At 44.3% G+C, this 19,554-nt stretch overlaps 1 protein-coding gene across 1 annotated transcript in view; it reads right to left on the reverse strand.

Moving 5' to 3' along the window:
• Positions 1-2,597: 2,597 nt before the first annotated feature.
• Positions 2,598-19,554, reverse strand: part of LOC116701411 (SNF-related serine/threonine-protein kinase) — an 18,761-nt gene continuing 1,804 nt past the window's right edge. The window contains exons 2-8 of the mRNA XM_032535109.1: positions 17,242-17,591; positions 16,570-16,788; positions 15,456-15,702; positions 9,200-9,341; positions 6,769-6,981; positions 6,533-6,667; positions 2,598-5,251 (exon numbers count right to left, since the gene is read on the reverse strand). Coding sequence (XP_032391000.1) covers positions 3,928-5,251; positions 6,533-6,667; positions 6,769-6,981; positions 9,200-9,341; positions 15,456-15,702; positions 16,570-16,788; positions 17,242-17,364 — 2,403 coding nt within the window. The 5' untranslated portion in view covers positions 17,365-17,591 and the 3' untranslated portion in view covers positions 2,598-3,927. The remainder of the gene's footprint in view (positions 5,252-6,532; positions 6,668-6,768; positions 6,982-9,199; positions 9,342-15,455; positions 15,703-16,569; positions 16,789-17,241; positions 17,592-19,554) is intronic.

Here is a 19,554-nt window from a genome sequence, read left to right on the forward strand (position 1 = left end):
TGTGTGTGTGTGTGTGTGTGTGTGTGTGTGTGTGTGTGTGTGTGTGTTGGCGAGGCTTTGTTCCTCAAACAAGATTTATCAGCCTGGTGGTCGACAGGAGTTCAGCCTTAAGATAACATGTTCCGCTGACAGACACACCCTTCCAGACAGAGACCATACAATGTCAAAACAGGGACACACACATTACATATTCCACATAATTCCCAGGATCCAACTGCAATAAAGGTACAATGATAATAGTGATAGTACTGCTGTCAGAAAGCACATGTGTTGAATGAAAAGAAATGTTAAGAAAAGAGGGCTTTTCAAATGATTAATGTAGCTTTAGGTGCAATTTGGAGGTACTTGTGCTTCCACTACTACATTTCAGAGGATTATGTTGTAGTTTTAAGACAAATTTAAGGAAAAGAAAATACTGTTTTGCATCAGTGCAATTACCAGTTCAGGATTAACTGACTGTTAATGCGCGCTGACATGCCAGAAGCAGATAATCTGTCTGCTGCTGTGACTGAGTGTCTGTCGATGGTGTTTCCCTGCCTGTCTGCCAGATTAATCCCCCGCATACCACACCGCATCCTGTGTAGAAACCACAGAAACATATCTGGTTCGGTACTTTGTTGTAAAACTAATGAAACTGTTAAACTAATATAGATGCACAAAGAGAGGAAGAGAGGGATCAGGTGGCAGTGATACAATTCCAGCATGTGCTCGGTTCACACATGACATCCTCTTTCTGACACACTATCCTCAGTGGTCCTTTCATTCTTTTAATCGCACATGACAACCTTGTCACCTGCATCGTGTGCGCGCGTGTGTGTGTGTGTGTGTGTGTGGGTCACTCACTTAGGTATGGGCTCATCTGGTCTGATCTGATTTCCTCCCAGCTGGCTGATGTGGAACAGTAGCCCAGATGTTGCGGAGATTACAACTCCCCTGCTGTGCTTGGAGGGAAGCTTCCAGACCGTTCAGGAAAATAATCACAACGAGGGAATTTGTCTTGCACACAGGCCCATTCGGCTCCTCCATGGCGATAATCCCTCATTTTTCTGTTTATCACAGATGAGGATGGTATATCAGGACATATACACTAAAGTGACCTCTGCCTTCATCTCTGGCTCCTTATGCACTATAGTATGTATGTTGTGTTGGTAGATAGCAATTATGTGTTAGACCACGTGTCAAACTAAAGACCTGTGGACCAAATCTGGCCCCTATCCACATATCAATTTAGGTTTACAATTAGTCCTACCTAGTTTTTCTGACAATTTGTAACTTATTCTGATGTTTTTGGGGCATTTTCTTCTATGATGGCTTGACTCCTTTAAGACTTTGTTGCAATCTGAAAATGTGCTGTATTTATATAGCGCTTTTCTAGTCTTAACAACTGCTCAAAGCGCTTTTACATCTACAGGATACATTCACCATTCACACACATTCATACACACTCACACTCAGCATCAGCATGGGGGGCAACTCGGGGTTCAGTGTCTTGCCCAAGGACACTTCGACATGGGACTGCAGGGCCAGGGATTGAACCACCAACCTTCCGATTGGCAGGCAACCGCTCTACCACTGAGCCACAGCCGCCCTATCTTAAGTGTGAAGACTATATGACATAGGCAATAAAACAGTCAAAGATATTTGACTTTTTTGATTAAATAAAACTGTCTGTCTAAAAATGTCTGGCCCTTGATGTGATTCTTGTGTTCCAGTGTGGCCCTTAGTGAACTTGAGTTTGACACCCCTGCATAATTTGACCCTTTAATTTAGTCTAACAGTAAATTAAAGGGTCAAATTTTGCTCAATTTAGGTCTGACCTTTTTAGGGGCAAAATTCACAAAAAGTAAGCACAAAAAACCTTTTAAACTACGAGGCAGTACCTTCCCTGTGTGTAGATGAAGTAAAGGTGCTGCACAGCAAACAATCTTATATGATAAAAGTATTTCTTCACTGTAAGATTTTTATTTTTTTATTTTGAAGGGTTACCGGGGGACAAGAAGTGGGATTAAAAAAAAAAAAGAATGGTCAGAATCGGAGCAGCAGAGGAACAGACATCCTGACTTTTAAGCCCTGGTACAGGTGAAGTTTGGGAAAAGGATGGATCCTACATTTCCCACAAGTCAGTAGTGCCTCTTCTTATACCCTCATGAATCTTAAGTCCCACCAGCGGAGCCCCATCCATCGGAGACATGCGCTAGCCACCAAGTAAACAGAGTATTCAAAACAATCAAACTGATCAAATATACTGTATATTTATAAATTTCAATATTATCTCCCAAAATGTTGTTTGTTTGTCAGTCACATTTTAGGATTCAGGATCAGTCCTACAAAACCCAAGGGAATCTTTTCATGTCTTATATAACAAATTCCTATACATATTAACCCAGACGTGACCTCAGTGTCCTCAATAGTCCCTATACAGCAATGTTGTAAATGTTTATTTACTCTCCAAAAAGACATATTTGTAAAAAATAAATCATTTCATTTTAGTTTTCATTAAATACCTCACCCAAAACCTATGGAAGGTGGATTGGTAAAAGAAAATGAAGGTGCGCTTTCCCACCTTTCACTCAACAAAAGTCAAGAAACAGACTCCTTTTCACGTCATTTCCTTTTAATAGATCTCTATCATATACATACAGTACAATATGCTCAAGACAGATTTATGGCACATCCATTTTTGTTGTACATTTTGCAGTCGCTGGTATTGTTGTGAGGCTACAGTAAAGTGACCGTTTGAAGGTTACGTAGATACAGCAGGTGGATTGACCTCAGTGAGTAAGAATAATGTTGCTACAGCAAAACACATGCACTGTCAAGTTATATATTCCACTAGGGGTGGGTCACACATCCAGTTACACAGACCGATACTTGATACAATTGAAACCCCTTTTGTTGTTTTTGTCTTGGAATACGCTACAACAGTGGCTACCGTGATCCTGGACAGCTGCAGGATGTACATGGTTTCGGTTTGAATTTAAAGAGCTACAACCATTTCATTGTGATGTTTTTATCGTGCCATCAAACACATTTCTAGCTCTGGGTTCAACCGAAAACCTTGAATATCCAGTAGGAGTGGCCAATAATGGTGTATCAGGATCTAGTATTCAGGGTTCTACTGCAATACAATGTTACTGTCAATACTACAGGTACAGAGTACTGATAGGAGGTTATTCACATATGTACAAACTCTGCCATGTAACTGCGCAGAGACTTGACAAGTGAGTGTGCCTTTTCTTTCAGAGTCTGTGGAGACATGTTGGAGATAGAAAAATAAAACAGTGATAGACTACAAAATACTGTGTGCCACCGTCATACTTGTGTGCCGCTGTCCATTTTCTTTGTTCCTTACTGGAATGAAAACACAGGCGTTAACCCTTTCAGTCAGATTTAAAAAAGAAAATACAGTATAAATTTAAATCTTTAAAAATAATGGTATTAAAAAAACAGCATCAAGTACAACAAAAGAGGATATGTAACATGATACTGCAACTCATTCGCTTTCCCTTTTACTCGGCTTATCAGAGTGATGTAGTGGATGTGCACAAAATGTGTACATGTAGTGTATATAAGTGTGTAAGAGCAGGGATGTGAGCACCTCCTGTGTCCATTTCCATACTCAATGTCTCTTATTTCAACACACCAGCGGGTTAAAATGTTCCGTCAGTGTCCAGTTTAATCTGCGGAAAGTGCTTCACATACTTCTACTTGGCATGGCACCCAGGCTCCTCCATGGAGACGTTTTGCGTCTGTAAATGTGCAAAATAGGCATTTGGACTTTCTCCCAGTTATCCACCGTTGAGTGCTGAATAATAGGAAATGGCATAAAATGCGAACCATAACGTGAGCCAGTGGTGACATAACTTAAAAACAAAAGCAAGGTGAGAAGGAAACTATGGATGAGCACTGAGGAAGGGCGGAGGGGCTCTAGATGACCTGGCAGCAGCTGTGTGGGGTGGGGGTACAGAGCAGACCCTCCTTGGGGCTCCGGTGGATGTTGACGGACAGAGTCTTGTCGCTCAGAGGCATCTGCAGAACGCGGTTCCTCATGTTCCTGTGGTTCTCCCGGGCCAGGTCCAGCTCTCCCAGCCTCAGCGTGGCCGTGCAGGGGCCCTCCAGCAGCGGGTCCGCCAGCGCGTCTCCCAGCGACGGGTGGTGGTGGTACGGGTTCCCCCTGGGTGAGGGGCCACCCAGTAGCGAGACCTTGTCCAGGCTACCGGTGGAGCCGCCCATGCACATCCTCCACATGGGATGGTCCTGGGTCTCCCCCGCGACAACGGCACCGCTGCTGCTGCCGCCGCCGCCTCCCCCTCCCCCTCCTCCTCCCCCTCCCCCCGTCAGGTTGTGGAACTGAGAGCTCAGGCACAGGCTCATCAGCTTTAAGCTCTCCACCAGGCCGCTGGCAGCTTTGGCTGTGCCCTTGCCTTGGCACGAACCTGATCCAGGACTAGCACAGCTGGTGGGACTGCCCTGCCCTGACCCCCTTTTCTCTCCATCCTCTCTCCTCCCTTCTCTCTCATCCCCTTGTCCCCCTACAGTCGGCGTGTCTGGTTTATGGTGACTTTCTGTCTCATCGTCACTAGTCTCTGAGCTGGGGGTGAAAGCGGCAACCGGTGCTGTTACATCAGCGCTAGGAGAGGGTACGAGCGTTAGCGGTGATGGTATTCGAGAGTTCAGATTGAGGCTGAGGCTGGGTTTGGGCGGGCCGAATCCATGCAGCTCCCTCCTCTCCTCCTCTTCCTCGTCCTCTTTATCCGCCTCGTGAATCTGATTAAGAACTGGAGCGCTCATACGGGACGTCAGCCGATTACCAGCAGAAGACGGAGACGAAGCGGAAGAGGCTTTGCAACGAAGCACCACTTGAGCAGGTAGTGCAGAAGCGGATAAACCGGTGTCTTCCTCCCCTTCTTCTTCCTCATCCTCCTCCACGCTAAAAAGACTTGGACTACGAGTTTTGCAAGGGCCCACTGAGGTCAGAGAGCCCAGCCTGAGGGCGTTGGAGTGGGGCTTTACCAGGGGTCTGAGCCCCCTCTCCTGGTTCTGTCGTGCAGACTGCTGAGGCTTGGATGCTGGGGTGTGGTGCTCCTGCCGCTGGCTGAGGTCCAGCAGAGCTGTTTTGGGCCTGGGGCCTTTATGGAGGCTCTCAGCACTGCGGGCAGGTGACTGGGGCCCCCCGGGGTGGGAGATAGTCGGACCCCCCAAGCCATCACTGACATCCTGGTTAACATCCACTCTGGTGGGCCAGGACTGCCTGTAAAGGGTTAAACACACAGAGACACCAAGTTTAGGGGGTTGAACAGAATAAGCAATACTGTATGTATGTATTTAGACCGAGGAAACCTACTTCTGTACACAATTAAAAACGCATTTACACCACTACAGCTCACCAATGAACACATTGTATTGGCATTATATTTAACATTATTTACAGCACATAGTGTAAGTCCATAGTCAGACCAAGCCAAGCTCAATAGATTTGAGACTGAGTGTTGGTCTAGGGAGACTGATCTGTGTTTTCTCTGCACAAGAGGCGTGACCAACGGGCATCGTTCAAATGACTCTGTACCCAATTGGACAGTCCTTCAACCAATCAGACCAACGATCCGGGTGACGTAGAAGCGACAGCGGCATCAACGGGTTGCAGAGCTTCGGTCCCCGCTATGTTGAATGTAAACAAGAAGCTGCTTGGTCGCTTCTCTATCGTCATCGTGTTAAACCCGCCAATAGCGCGGCAGGTAGATAATCCCAGTTTGTGATTGGTTCCCCCAAAATTTTGAAGTGAAGCAGGAGAATTAAACGTGCAGGTTTCCAGACCGAGCTACAGGGCAAAATCAAATTGGCGGCAGAGTGGGCGGTGTTTATGGAACAAGTTGTCAATTGTACATTTCTAATTTAAATATACTAGATACATAATATTGAGTGTTTCATTTAAGACCCATCCCATAATCAACTTTAGAATAATGAATGGCCATTGCATTTTTGTATTCCAATGTCCTAACGCCATTGAATTTGCATGATGCAAACACACTTAACCAGATGAGATCAAGTAAAATCATAGCAACTGGTTGGTTGATTATAGATTACAGAGCAGAAAGTTAATATCGTATTATCATATTTTTTAAATATTGCCATTTAGTTTCTATGAATAGGTGTAAAACACTAACCAGATATCTAGCTGCTAATGCTAAAGAGCCATCCCAACCAACCTCTTTTATAAATATTCTTGAATCCCTAACAATTTTTTTTAAATTCCAGTTTCTCAATAAGGCAAATATGAGGTATTTGTCCTTTACTTCAAGATATTTTTGGCAGTACATCCCTGATTATGTTGCCGATATGCACCCTCTCTTCTATTATCAGTCTGTCATCCTCTGCTGAAAAAAACAGGCTCCTTCTTTCCATCTGCTGTCAAACTTGTCTTTTAGAAAGTGACAGGACACAGCACTGCAGAGGCAGCACTCTGTCCATCATCATCCGTGTGTGTGTGTGTGTGTGTGTGTGTGTGTGTGTGTGTGTGTGTGTGTGTGTGTACCTGAACTGGGCCTTGCTGGGGCTGGGTGATCGCGTCTGGCTGTGCTGCTCCTTCTCTTGCCTCTCCCGTAGCATCCTCTCAGCCAGCAGGTAGTATGTAGCTGTGATGTGGTTGTACTGATTCGACTCCAGAGCCCTGAGAAGATGGAGGGACAAATCAATCACACATGCGCGCACACACACACACACACCCACATTTCAACAACGTGTGTGTATATGAGCTAGAGGCAAACATACTCGGTAATGGTGTCTCGGTCTGTGATGGCCCCCAGCACCATACGCTGGATGATGGAGCCGTGCTCCTCCTCCGACAGGCTGCGATGGGACACCAGAGGGGTGGACAGCTTGGTGGCCGGGGAGGGGTCGACACCTTGAAGCCATTCGTGGGCCCCGATCTCCTCTGGAGTCGCTCGCTTCTTGGGGTCCCTCTGCAGCATGCGGGCTATAAGGCTGGAAGGAGGCACAACAGAAACATCTGGTCACTACTCCCGCTGGGTTTGGATACACACCAATATTCCCATTATATTTGGGATAATTATGTTTATGAGCTGGCATTAGAATGTTTTAAATAAACACCAAGGTGAGCCAAACTAATCTAGAAGAGAAAATAAAGATTAATGGTATAATTATTACTCAAACTGTCCGCTGTAAACATCCATCACAGTTTACAGACCGACTTCTGTGGGAACTTTGACCCACTGTACTTGCCGTAGTCAATTTATAAATACAGTTTCCCTGTGAAATGAGCAATATTTTTGATATGCTCACTTTTGTTTTACCTCCAAATAAAATGGATTTGATAACCTGGCCGGACTGTTGGCTTGTTTCCAACCTGTCCGATCATCTGAATCTTTCTTGGCCTGTTGTTGAAGACAATGTAATTATCGCGGATAGAAATAGCGGCCGCAAAATGCCTCCGTAAAAGGATACGCGACCCGGATTTCAACAAACCAGAAATGATTCCGATGGACATGCTGTACCCACACAGCACGTCTCTGATTGGATGTTAATAGAAGTTAGCTGGTAAGCCACACAGCTGATAACTGAACCAGTGACTGTGACGCATGAATGAAGCAGCTGATGCCAATCAAAAATCAACTTATGGCTATTGAGTGCCTTCTATCTCCAAAGGAATGTGATGCACTTCATTCAACAACATGCTCTTGGTCTAATCGCCTAATAACTCCGCTGGCACGGCAAATGGTGAAATACAAAGATGTTGCTACACCACACTGGAAACTAAAACAGCAAGATCCACATTTTATTTCGAGAGCGCAATCTCACAAATTATTGAGTTCTGGTTTAAAAACACACAAAATCCAAATATGTCCGCTTAAAATGATTTTACTTCACAAAGCCAGCTCAAATTTGAATAACTTAACACCGAAGCACAGTCTGGCATTTAGAGACTTCAATTGTTTGACCCATGGCATGCGATTTTTACACACACACACACAAAAAAAAAATAATGTTAGTGAAATCATCCAATCAAGTGAATTTAATGTCATGACAGTCCCAAGTTCCCACAAATAGAAATACATTTCTTTGGGGTCCGGGGACGCGTTCCTATATCCCAGTGTATTGTTTGTTAACTGTATCACCTATGCAGCGGATATCCCACAGCAGGGTTATCAGCGTCTGCCTTCAGAACCCAGATCAGTCCGACCCCACCTGGGATCATCCTGGGAACAAGCTATCCACCTTTACTATTTGGTTTTGGTGTGTAGTGTAACTAACTTCCCTAGCTAAATAACTCTCACCAAATAGGACAACGTGCTGTTTGTTTAACCCTTGTGTTGTCTTCCAGTCAAAACTGAAAATCCACCCTTTTGTTGACGGTTTATCGATGTTTTTAACTTTTTATTACGTTTTTGTCCCTTTTTTTCCAACCCTTTTTGTCAATGTTTGTCCCTTTGTTTGGCGTTTTCAACACTACGTAACACTAACTTACTACATTTATAGGAAATTATACCTAATGTTTGAGTTAGACAAGCAGAAATTAGGAATTATTTAGAATAAAATTAAAGGAATGTATGTTGATGGGTAATCCCGGACTGGAATATTTCAACTTTTACTCAATAATATTTTGATTTTTTTTTCAAATGCTATAAAAATTGAATAAGACACCCCAAAATGATCCATCAAAATCACCCCAAAAAGCGTTGTGTGGAATCAATCATGTTATTTGGGGTAATTAAAAAGAACATTGATATGGGAAATTGGGTCAATTTGACCCGAGGACAACATGGGGGTTAAGACCACATGCACAAGCAACTTATCAAATCAAGTGTGCCAATTTTGATATCATATCAATAATTAATAAACTAGTAATGTCATGTCCAAAGACAATGTGGTTTCAGAGCTACAGCCATTCAAAATGTATTTGGTGCCTATTTGGCCTTGCTCTGCTCGAACGCATCGTTAAACCCTCACCATGTTAAAAATAGAGGGCCGATTTTAAAGGGTGCATTAGACACACTTAACGCGGCGCTGCATCTCTGGTGGAGCAGATGGACTGCAGCGCCGAGTGAAAGCAGGACAACGAGGAGCCGCGGAAAGCGAGGCCGCTCCTCTCTTCTCGTTCACACATCTATAAACATGAAATATGCAGCACCTGCAGAGTACTCCGTCCATCTGCGCGGGGCGTGTGCGCGTGCGTGGTACTCACTCTCGGCATGCATGGGAGATGTGTGGGGGCACGGTGTATTTGCAGTCCATGATCATGGTGAGCGTCTCGCTGTCGTTGGTCTCCTGGAAGGGGGGCTGACCGCAGACCAGCATGAAGAGGATCACCCCCAGACTCCAGATATCTGCACAGACACAGAGAGAGAGGGAATGGCGTACGTTCATACCAATGACCCTTTTGTGCACATAAAATGCAAACTAAGTTGGAATTCTTTTAAAGTACAGAGCCTCAGAAACTGAAAAAGAATAAGGATGACAGACCAAAATATTCTGTTCTTTCTGCTTAGTGACCTAGATATAAAATAACAAGAGCTGTGCCTCCCCCCCCATCTCAAATAAAGCGTAAATCCTATTCGATGAGAGCTATTTCCATAAATATGTACTGGCTAATGACACATCTGTCCAACCAAGGATGAGGCACTGCACTGCCGCCGGTGTCATGCTCACATTCACACACACACACGCACGCACGCACGCACGCACGCACGCACGCACAAACGTGCAGTCTTGGGAAAATGGTGTTCATCCCTCAAAGCTTCAAACAAATGCTGATTTCATGGTCCGATTGTGCGTCCATTTGTTGAAAGGAGCGACTTTTTCCTCCGGGCGTTTGCCGGCGCTCTGGTCAGCGGGGTGGCCCACTGACACACATTCTGCAGTTGGACACTGACCGACTACGAGCTCAGAGACAGGGACAGAAAAGCGTTCAGTGTGTTGACCCCTTTTTTCACAAAGACTGGAAAGGATTGCAAGATTACGGGCTTTAAGTGAAGTAATGCAGTCTGTAAGTTAAAAAAAAAGCTGCTAAAGCATTACTTTGTGCGCAGCATGATTATCAGCAAAAATCAGTTGATTTACAATACCGTTCTTCATTTCTAAAGCGGCGTTCATTGATTTTTTTTTGGCCACTTTGGGGCGGCGGTACAAGCTGGAAACACAACCGACCCATCAGCTTATAAACTACATGCACTGAGCAGAAAAAGCTACCAAAGCATTAATTGGGAGATGTGATTCTTGCCAACTAGTTGCTAATTTTGCTGAGACCAGCTGCCTACCACAACAGTGAAGCTGCAGCTTTAAAACCAAAACTGTGAGCTCAAAGACGCTAAAACGCTTCGTAAAGGTGAGGCGGACTGCAGAGTTGAGGGATAATTCTCTGTCACCATGAGCCACTACTTTAACTGAACTTGCACATAATCCTTTGACTATATAACATTAGTGATTGCAGGGATCACCATTCGATTAAACAAAGGAACTGTGTGAATTTTCTCTTAAATACATTCTGTTGATGACGCTTCTTGTGCCAAATATCAGTTTTACAGTTCATCCCTGACATTATGTACAGTAGCGTGCATCAGTTTGATATACAAAGGCTTATTCCGTATCAAAAAAAGGTGGCAAACTGAGTAAACTAAGTGGGTTTCTCCTCCCCAGCATCCCCAGTGATATGTCTTCCAATCCCTGCAGTTTGCCAGGATACGCTGGAGATTGCAATCTGGTGAATGTGCCAGTTTCCTGTGGGTGGTGAGTGTTTATTGCTCCGAGGCTGCGAAGGAGCGTCTCGTCCTGCTGATGAAGGGAGCGAGCGCCGCTGCAGTCCCCACCACCATCCCCCTAGCCAACGTATCCTGGCAACCGTGACCCCGCCCCCTCATTACTTGCGTCAGCTGTCCGCCAAACTTCCTTCCTCAAGAACTTTATTTATAAACCAGAGGGGGCTGACACATCTCTTGATGACACCTTTCGCTTCACTGCACATTAGCATCCCTTGCTAACGATGCCGGCTACTCATTGGCCACAGCTGGGAGATAAACATCCCTTTGTGCTGCCCCGTGTCGCATTTTAACGCCTATGGTTTGCTTCCCCGAGATAACCAACAAGCACTTAACCCCGAGACTCGGGGGGGGGGGGAGTTCAACATCCTGTCCTGCTGATCTTTTTCTACAAATTCCTCCCACTTGTGCACACTCAATATGCGCAGATATGCATGTGCCCGGGATATGTTCTTTGTAATTGCAATCAGGTAAGTTCATGTTTTTTTTGAAGTGCAGCTTGTGCTTCTCAAAGAGGAGGCAGAAATCTATATTTAACTTTCCATTTACTGGAGGCGAAAAGGAGCGAGCCCACACACTGCATAACATCAGAGGGCAAAAGGAGGCAGACTTCTTTGCATTGCTCATATTAGTGTTAAACCTGGGATTTCTAATCCTTCTCATTTCTTTGCACAAGAATACATTTCACATCTTATTCTGTCCTCAAACTTGTGTTTATTCACACACTGTTTCACACCTTGGGAACTATGACAGGTCTAACCAAGCATGTGAGAGAATGATTTGTTGGTAGAAGCACTTGAAACCTTTTTTTCCCCTCTTCTTTGTGCCTGCTAATTGGCTCCATCTGTGGGACCGACATCACCCCTCTCTATGTGGGATCACTTTCCATTAGGGCTGGGCGATAAGGAGGAAATCCAATATCATGATATTCCTGACCAAATACCTTGATGGCAATATTGCAACAATATTGTATGGTTGGCTATTGGTGCTTTCACAAAATGTTATTCACACAATGAGATTTTTCTGACAAATAATCACCATAATGACTTGGTGGGTAAAGATAAATAATAGAACAGTTAGAACAGCCTGGTAAGTTAGGGTGACCAGACGTCCCCGGTTTTCGGGGACAGTCCCCGGTTTTGGTGACCTGTCCCCGGCTGGATCTGTCCCCGGAAATGTCCCCGGTTTCCACTGTGACTGACAGACCCGAAAGTGGAATGAAAGAAAGAAAACACTGACCAAACGGAGCCGACAGTCGCTCCAGACAAGCTCAGAGATGTTCTAGAACAGGGGTTCCCAAAACTTTCAGCCCGGACCCCCAAAGTAACGGTGCAAGTGACTCGCGACCCCCCCCACAAACATTGCGCGCAACCGCGCACGCACTACAGGCGTATCCAAACATGAGCATATTGACAACACAAAATAACACAACAGCCATGACATTATTCTACAGTAATTTACTCATTACTTTAATTTGAACTTAATCTCACCTAATGAGGTGGATGTGCAGTATGTTGGAGCACAGCAAGTTAAAAAGCTCTATATTTAATTAAATAGTTTTATATACATTACACACTAGGCCAAAAAAAGAAAATCCCTTTTACCTATTTCGGCCTTACAGTATTCGGCATTTCGTGGTGTTGGTTTTAATCGGTCTGGAGTAACAACTGTGGGCATCAGCGATGGGGCGAAGGTAAAGCCCGGGTTGGTAACGCTGCTACCACCGTGAGTACGGCGGGGATGGACTCCGCTCTGGACCAGGAGGCAGCGCCGGGCGCTCGCTCTGTGGAAGGAGCGGGACACGGAGCTAGATGGCCGGGGGCTGCCTACGTGTTTATACAACTTTATACATCCTCAAACTGGCTGGAATCACACACATCCTCTCCAAGGAGTGCACCAGCAGGGACATTGTCTGGAGGAAGTTCAGGCAGCAACTGGCAGAGGAGCTGAGACACGAGTTTAGAGGAGGAAAGGGAGCGGGGCGCGGTCCGAACCCCGGGGTGGGGGGGACGCGGTCCGAGGAGCAATGCGCACTACGGCAGACACCAACACGGAGGCAGTGACAGGTTAGGTTAGGTTATAAATGTTCAAGAAAATACTTTTAGGTGTTATTGCATGACATACCATATTTTTCAGATGTGAATGGAATAATTACGTTTTACTATGCCATGTATGAGTTATTGAGACACTGGGCAATCAAGTGTATAATTAAACACGTTAAATTGTACATTTTGGTGTTATTCGTTTTTCTAAAGATATCCTAACACAGTACCTGCATTAAAATTGCAATTAGGTATTTATCATGACAGATTATAGAGTTTAGAGTCTTGCGGTTCCAGTACTTTTGGAATCCCGGCAGTTGTAGTGAATGTTGGAGACCGCTACTCGGAAAGAAAGAAATCAAAACAGCTGTTCCCTTTTTATTTGGTTGCTTGGTTTTATTTTAAATTTATCCACTAGTTTTATTGTGTTAAAATCATGGCTAACATGCTATCTAATCGTTTTTAAATTTTATTTTATTTCTGGAAATCAACTCGCGACCCCCCTCTTGGCTCGCGGACCCCCCTGGGGGTCGCGACCCCCACTTCGGGAATCACTGTTCTAGAAAGCCGTGTTTTACCATGCTAAAATCACTGATTATTTACATGGAGTCTGGGGGCTTTAGCCAACGCAATTTCGGGACTTTTTTGTTTTAAAAAAGGATCTTAATCTTTAACAGAAAGGTCGAGCTCCTTAGAAATCCTGTCCATAATGTTGTTGTTGGGGGTAAACAGCTCTAGGTCTAGTGTCCCGTTTTAAGTTTTACAAAATAAAAACACGACGTGTTTTGGAGGTAATTTCTTCTGAGCTGAAAATGTCGCCGGATTTTATCTAAGAAATCTGGTCACCTTATGGTAAATTCATCATTCAGGTGGCATCCCTTTACTGTAATGCAGCCTGTAGAACCAGGAAAAGACAACACTTATATTATAATATCCCAAATCTAAGACGATATCTAGTCTCATATCGCGATATCAATATAACATTGATACAGCCCAGCCCCACTTTCCATCTTATAGTATTTTCAGCACTTCCTTAAAAGAGCAACAAACTCCAAACCGGTTTGACTTGAGAGAGGGACGAGCGAGGACAGCCTCCTTATCTCTGCAACAAACCGGGCTGGCCGCCACCTGGCACGTCACCTGCGAAACTCAGCACCCTACCGGCTGTTGACATGTTCCTTGGCAGCGGCGTAAGTCAGGACTTCTGGCCTCCATTCGGCCTGTTCATATCAAAGTGAATCTACTGATGGGATCGCACAATATTACGTCACGGCTGGGTGGATAATCCCCGCAATTAAAACACTATCATCAATTTAGCTGAGTGAACAAAAGCGCACGGGCAATATGAACACTCCAGAGGACAGAACACACACTCAGTGGGGCAGTCTACGTGATACGCCATATACCCACTAGGAGCAGTCAAGATGGTCCTTCTCTGTGCAAACATGACATTAACTAATGTGAATCACTAAAGTAGATATGGAATGAAAGCCAACTCAAAGCCCCCGAGGGTACTGCAGCAGGTGCTTAGGTTTCAGAAACTACTGAAAATGAGCTAGATGAGGCTGATGCTTTATGCTGTAACGTAACAAAAAAACAAGTATGGGGTGGTCGCTCTGGGACACGGGTGAGAATGAGGCAAGGAGGGGGAAATCACAGTATACTCACTACAAAAAAGTAGACCACACCACACACACACAGGCATAGATGTCCACAAAAATCTGATATGTCATCTGAAACTCAGACAGGCTTTTTCAGGACAGCTGACCACACATGCAGTTAAATTACTATTATTACTACACTTTCAATATTTGGGAGCAGCTCCTCTGCTTGGCCGCAAAAGAGACTGAGACAAAGCGAAGGCAGGCAGAACAAAATAGCCACTGTGATTCCAGAAATATTGAAAATGCTTCTCTGTGACGCAGTAGCCCCTGGGTAAACAGAAAGACTGCTGATGCTATTTCTCGCCCTGTCTCTTTTGCTCTTGTTTCTCTCCGTCCGTTCCTTCCCTCCTCCTTCTCTCCCCCCTCTGAATCTGCACGCCTCTGTTTCATTCCTTTTCCATTACATTTTGATTGAATATCTAAGCCGTGGCTCCGCAAGAATTGGTACCGCTATCGATGGGAGGAGTGCAGGGGGTGGTGGGGGGCAGCGGCGGTCGGGGGGGGAGGCTGCGGGAAACCAATTTCAACCTGATTTGATATCAGATTTTATTATACACAGAAAGGCCATGACTGTCAATGAACATTAACCACAGACCAAAATAAACTGCAGGTGTAGGTCTGCAATTGTGCGGATAAAGTTGTAGCCTAGCTGCCTGGTACACTAACAAAATCCGATCTGTGAGCAGATCTCGTCCTATCAGCTGGCTGATAACGCTGTCTAAGTTGTCTGCGGGGCCCATCCAAAGTACTGTAGGTCATGTACAATATATTCAAGGTGTAATCCCAGCTATCAGTAGGTCACATCTACAAAGAGAGTGTGTGAATGTGAAAGCATCAGTTAACAAGGCTGATAGGCAGTGTGTACCATGTTCTGTTGATGGCAACGCACACTGGACTACGGACTGAGACAGTAAAAGCTGTAATAATTATGTAACTTTTGATATATCGCCACAGATATCTATGTAGGTCTTTAGACTCACCCACAGCAGGCGCGTCATACTCGTCCCCCAGCAGTATTTCAGGAGCGGAGTAGGCCAATGAGCCACAGGAGGTGTTCAGCGTTTTCCCGGGCTGGAAGCGGTTGCTGAAGCCGAAGTCGGTGAGCTTGACGACCCCCTGCTTCTCGAAGAACACCACGTTCTCTGGCTTCAGGTCCCTGTGCACCACGTGCAGCCGGTGACAGTAGGAGATGGCGTGAACAATTTGGGCAAAGTAACACTTGGCCACCTTGGAGAGGAGAGACAGGAACGGTAGCAAGCAATAGTAATGTATCACATATAATAATAATAATTAGCAGTCACATTTAGGTAATTTAGCTTCTCTAATCCATCTGGGATGACCACCAAGCAAACACAGGGCTAACTAGCAACTAGCAATGCCTTTGTGGACTCTTTAAGGCAGTAGTTTAAAATTTTGAATTTGCTTTATTGGGGAGAGATAACAAGATCAAAACCAGACTAGTCGTCTGCCCTGTCTCTAGATTTTGTGCTAAGCTACGCTAACCATCTTCTTGCTCTCGCTCTGTGTTTAACGGAAGAGTGGTATTAATGATTTGTATCCAACTCTGTACATGAAAGTTATTTATACGTGCCTCCTTAAATGACATTTGTTTAATTGGGGGGGAAAATGAGTGAATTTCCAGTTTCTAAACTGCTTCTCTGCAGTATAACATGCACAAATCCTACCAAAAATGCCAACTTTTACTTCAACTAACTTTACCGCAAAACCAACGTCAACATGCTTATTGACTACAATGCCACTGCTACCAGTGCAGAATTTGAAAACACCTCATCCATTTTTCCCTGTTGAATTTATACTGTTTCAATGGCTTTCAATGTCAGACAGTTGCCTCCTGGAGTGTGGAATTGATTAACTTGAAGGAATCGGTATGCACAATGCATTGGTGAGCTTCTAACTACCTTTGAAGTGCCCTTCACTGCATTCCCACAAAATAGTCTCAAATCTTAATTCTGCCCATCTTTCACAGGAGAATAACTATGGATATGACACTTTATTGATCTCCTTTCTCTTGCTTTATCTGGAGCAACCCCTGGAGATGGTAGCGAGTCCCCAAGTCAGGTAGGGCGAACTCACCTCTTCAGGGAGGCCTCCGTCGTGCTTCATGATGCAGTCGTACATGTCCCCCCCGTCTCCCAGCTCCAGGATGAGGTAGAGCTTGGTGGCCGTGTCGATGACCTCGTAGAGGCGTACCACGTTGGGGTGCTGCACCATCTTCATGCAGCGCACCTCCTGGAACAGGTGGCCCCGCGCCACAGGGTCCAGCTTAGTCTTATCTATCACCTTCACTGCTACCTAGAGGAGCAACATAATGTCAAATACACAACTGATGACAGACAGCTGTCCCAGTCAATTTTAGCAGCAGATTTTGCACACTGTAGAGGTTATTGACACTTTCCGACTAAAGCAGCAAATTGCTGATGCGTAAAGCCGATACTAAAGATGTTGCAATGGTTATCAAAACAGAAACATTACAAGTATTTAGTGTTTTGGTCTTTGTCAGGTGGGTAACGTCTCTAGGAACAACAATGAGACCATCATGCGACGCTAGAACAGTCACAGAAGCCAAGATCAACACAATACGTTGGCAAATCTATCCACTCATCTCGCGTTTGAGACATTACTCAAATATCTCCCAAGTGTTACTCATCACCCTTCTTTGGTATGTCTGTCTCTAAGGGTGAGGCAAATCATTGGCACTCTGCAGTCGTAGTTTGTAGTTGCATGCACAGAAATGGTCGAGCGTACCTTTTCCCCAGTGAATACGTGTCGAGCCAGTTTGACCACAGCAAAGTGTCCACGGCCCAGCGTCTTGTCCAGGTCATACAGCCCGGCGATCTTCCCATCGTGATGACGTTTGAGCCCCGCCATCGCTGCTGGCGGACACGGGCGGAGGAGCTGCCTTCTGGTCTCCAGTCAGTTCTCCATCTCCTCCTGAAGTTCGGTGGAATCTGGCTCGATGGATTTGAGACCAGCTGCAGGTTTCTCGATGCAGTTTCAGGGATTTGATGATGAGATCCCCTGCTGGATGGCGAATACTCACAGAGCTTTGTCCTGCTGCGCTGCCAGTGCTCACTTCAACCCCATCTTCTTTTGATCTTAGGGTGAAAATGGTACAAGACAGAGAGAGAAAGAGAGAGGGCATCAAATCTCACCCATTCCTTTTGACAATATAACCCTTCAAGGAATCTCTCCAATGAACTGAGTCACTGCCTCATAAACCTGTCCGATGAACTGTGATCCTCAAGTCCACATTCTCTGCATGTTAGTGGCTCATTAATAATTGGATGAGTCAAAATACCAAATCTACAAAAAAAAAATGAAACTAAGACTCTACAGCTAGGCTGTCAGCGTGCTAACACGCTCACAATGACACTGTTATGTCATGCTAACGTGCTGATGGTTAGCAGGTAGAATGTTTCCCAAGTTCACCCTCTTAGTGTATCTTTTAAACATTTGGTTATTAGCACTTAACAAAAGGTACAGCTAACGGTGATGGGAATGATGCCCCTTTTGCAAGCATTTGGTCATAACCAAAGTATTGGATGAATTAAAATTAAAATGAGGTTGCCAAGCCCAGCTGCTAGAGTGACTATAACTGACATGTGGTTGCATATTAGCATTTCATTTAACAATAAAATCTGTTACAATTGTGAAATCAAAAGACGTTTTCCAATCTTAATTTACTACAAAACCAAAAAGCTAAATTAAAACTTAAACTAATAGTTCCAGACCCAGAAGTGTACCAACCAACAAATGGCCTGTATCATCAAATATACCGATGACTCAGTTTTCTATATGGATAATTGGAGACAACTGGCACTAGATAAGAGTATGCGTGCTGCGTTATATATGCATTAGGACCCAAGGGTCCTCTTGCATATATACAATTAACTCATGTAAGTATTAACAAGACATTTCTTACTTTAATTTATACTCTAACACAGCTTTGATAAAGTATTTTCCATACAGGAAAGGTAGGTTCAATTTAACCAATATTTGTATTATGATTCATTTGTTTATATTATTCCATTAGTAATTAGTTGTTTAGTGTCTGAAATGTCAAGAAAGGTAATAAATAAGTTCTTAAAAACCCAAGGTGACGCCTTTTTAAGAGTCCAAAACCCAAAGATATTCAATTAACATAGAAATCAAACAGAGAAAAACAGAAACTCCTAACATTTGAGATGTTGGAACCATAATTAAAAAAATTGTTCTTGATGAAATGACTCAAATGATTAATGTATTGTGTTGTCTTCCCGTCAACCATGAAACGTTATTATCACTTTTTTCGACATCTTTGTCACTTTTTCAACGTTGTGGGTGCTTTTTTGATGTTTTTTCCAAGTTTCTTTGATATTTCTAATGTTGATTTTTTTTCAGTGCTTATTTCGAAGGCCCACTTTTTATGAAAAAACAAAAATGAAAACAGGTCAAATTTGACCCAAGGACAACATGAGGGTTAAAACTATTGCTGTAATATTCTGTTAATCTAACAGAATTTCTTCATAATGAATGTGTCATATGATATGTTCTGCCCCTCGTGGATGACAAAACTCTACTATTCTAAACTAACTATTAAAGTACTAACTCGGCCCCTCCGCTCTGTTCACCAGAATACGGCGTGTTGCTTCAGAGCCCTGATTATGCAACAACGCCTCCAGGGGAGGCACGGCATTCCTGCCAGGAATCTACCTGCGTGCCAAGAGCACACAGGTGGCAAAAACCACACAATGTTACAGGAAAAGAGGAACATTCCTGGGTGGTGATCCTCGTCTAGGTGTGTCCCACTCACCTGAATTCACAAAGATAACTGCCAATCAATCAGGCATAACTGTTGCCAGGGAACATGCCTTATCAACAGATACAGTAAGATGAAAAAATGAAAGCGTCTCTAACCCACCGGCAATCTGTGGTTGCTCAAATGAAACGTTGAAAAGACTAAAAAGCTCTTTGGGTTTTTCTATGTGATCCTCAGTTTGTACCAGTGAGTCATTTTTCTTAAAACAGGAGGATGACATCTCTATCTGTCTCTGCTCACACACACACACACACACACAC

The sequence above is a fragment of the Etheostoma spectabile genome, chromosome 14 (assembly GCF_008692095.1).
Source record: "Etheostoma spectabile isolate EspeVRDwgs_2016 chromosome 14, UIUC_Espe_1.0, whole genome shotgun sequence".
Classification (NCBI taxonomy): Eukaryota; Metazoa; Chordata; class Actinopteri; order Perciformes; family Percidae; genus Etheostoma; species Etheostoma spectabile.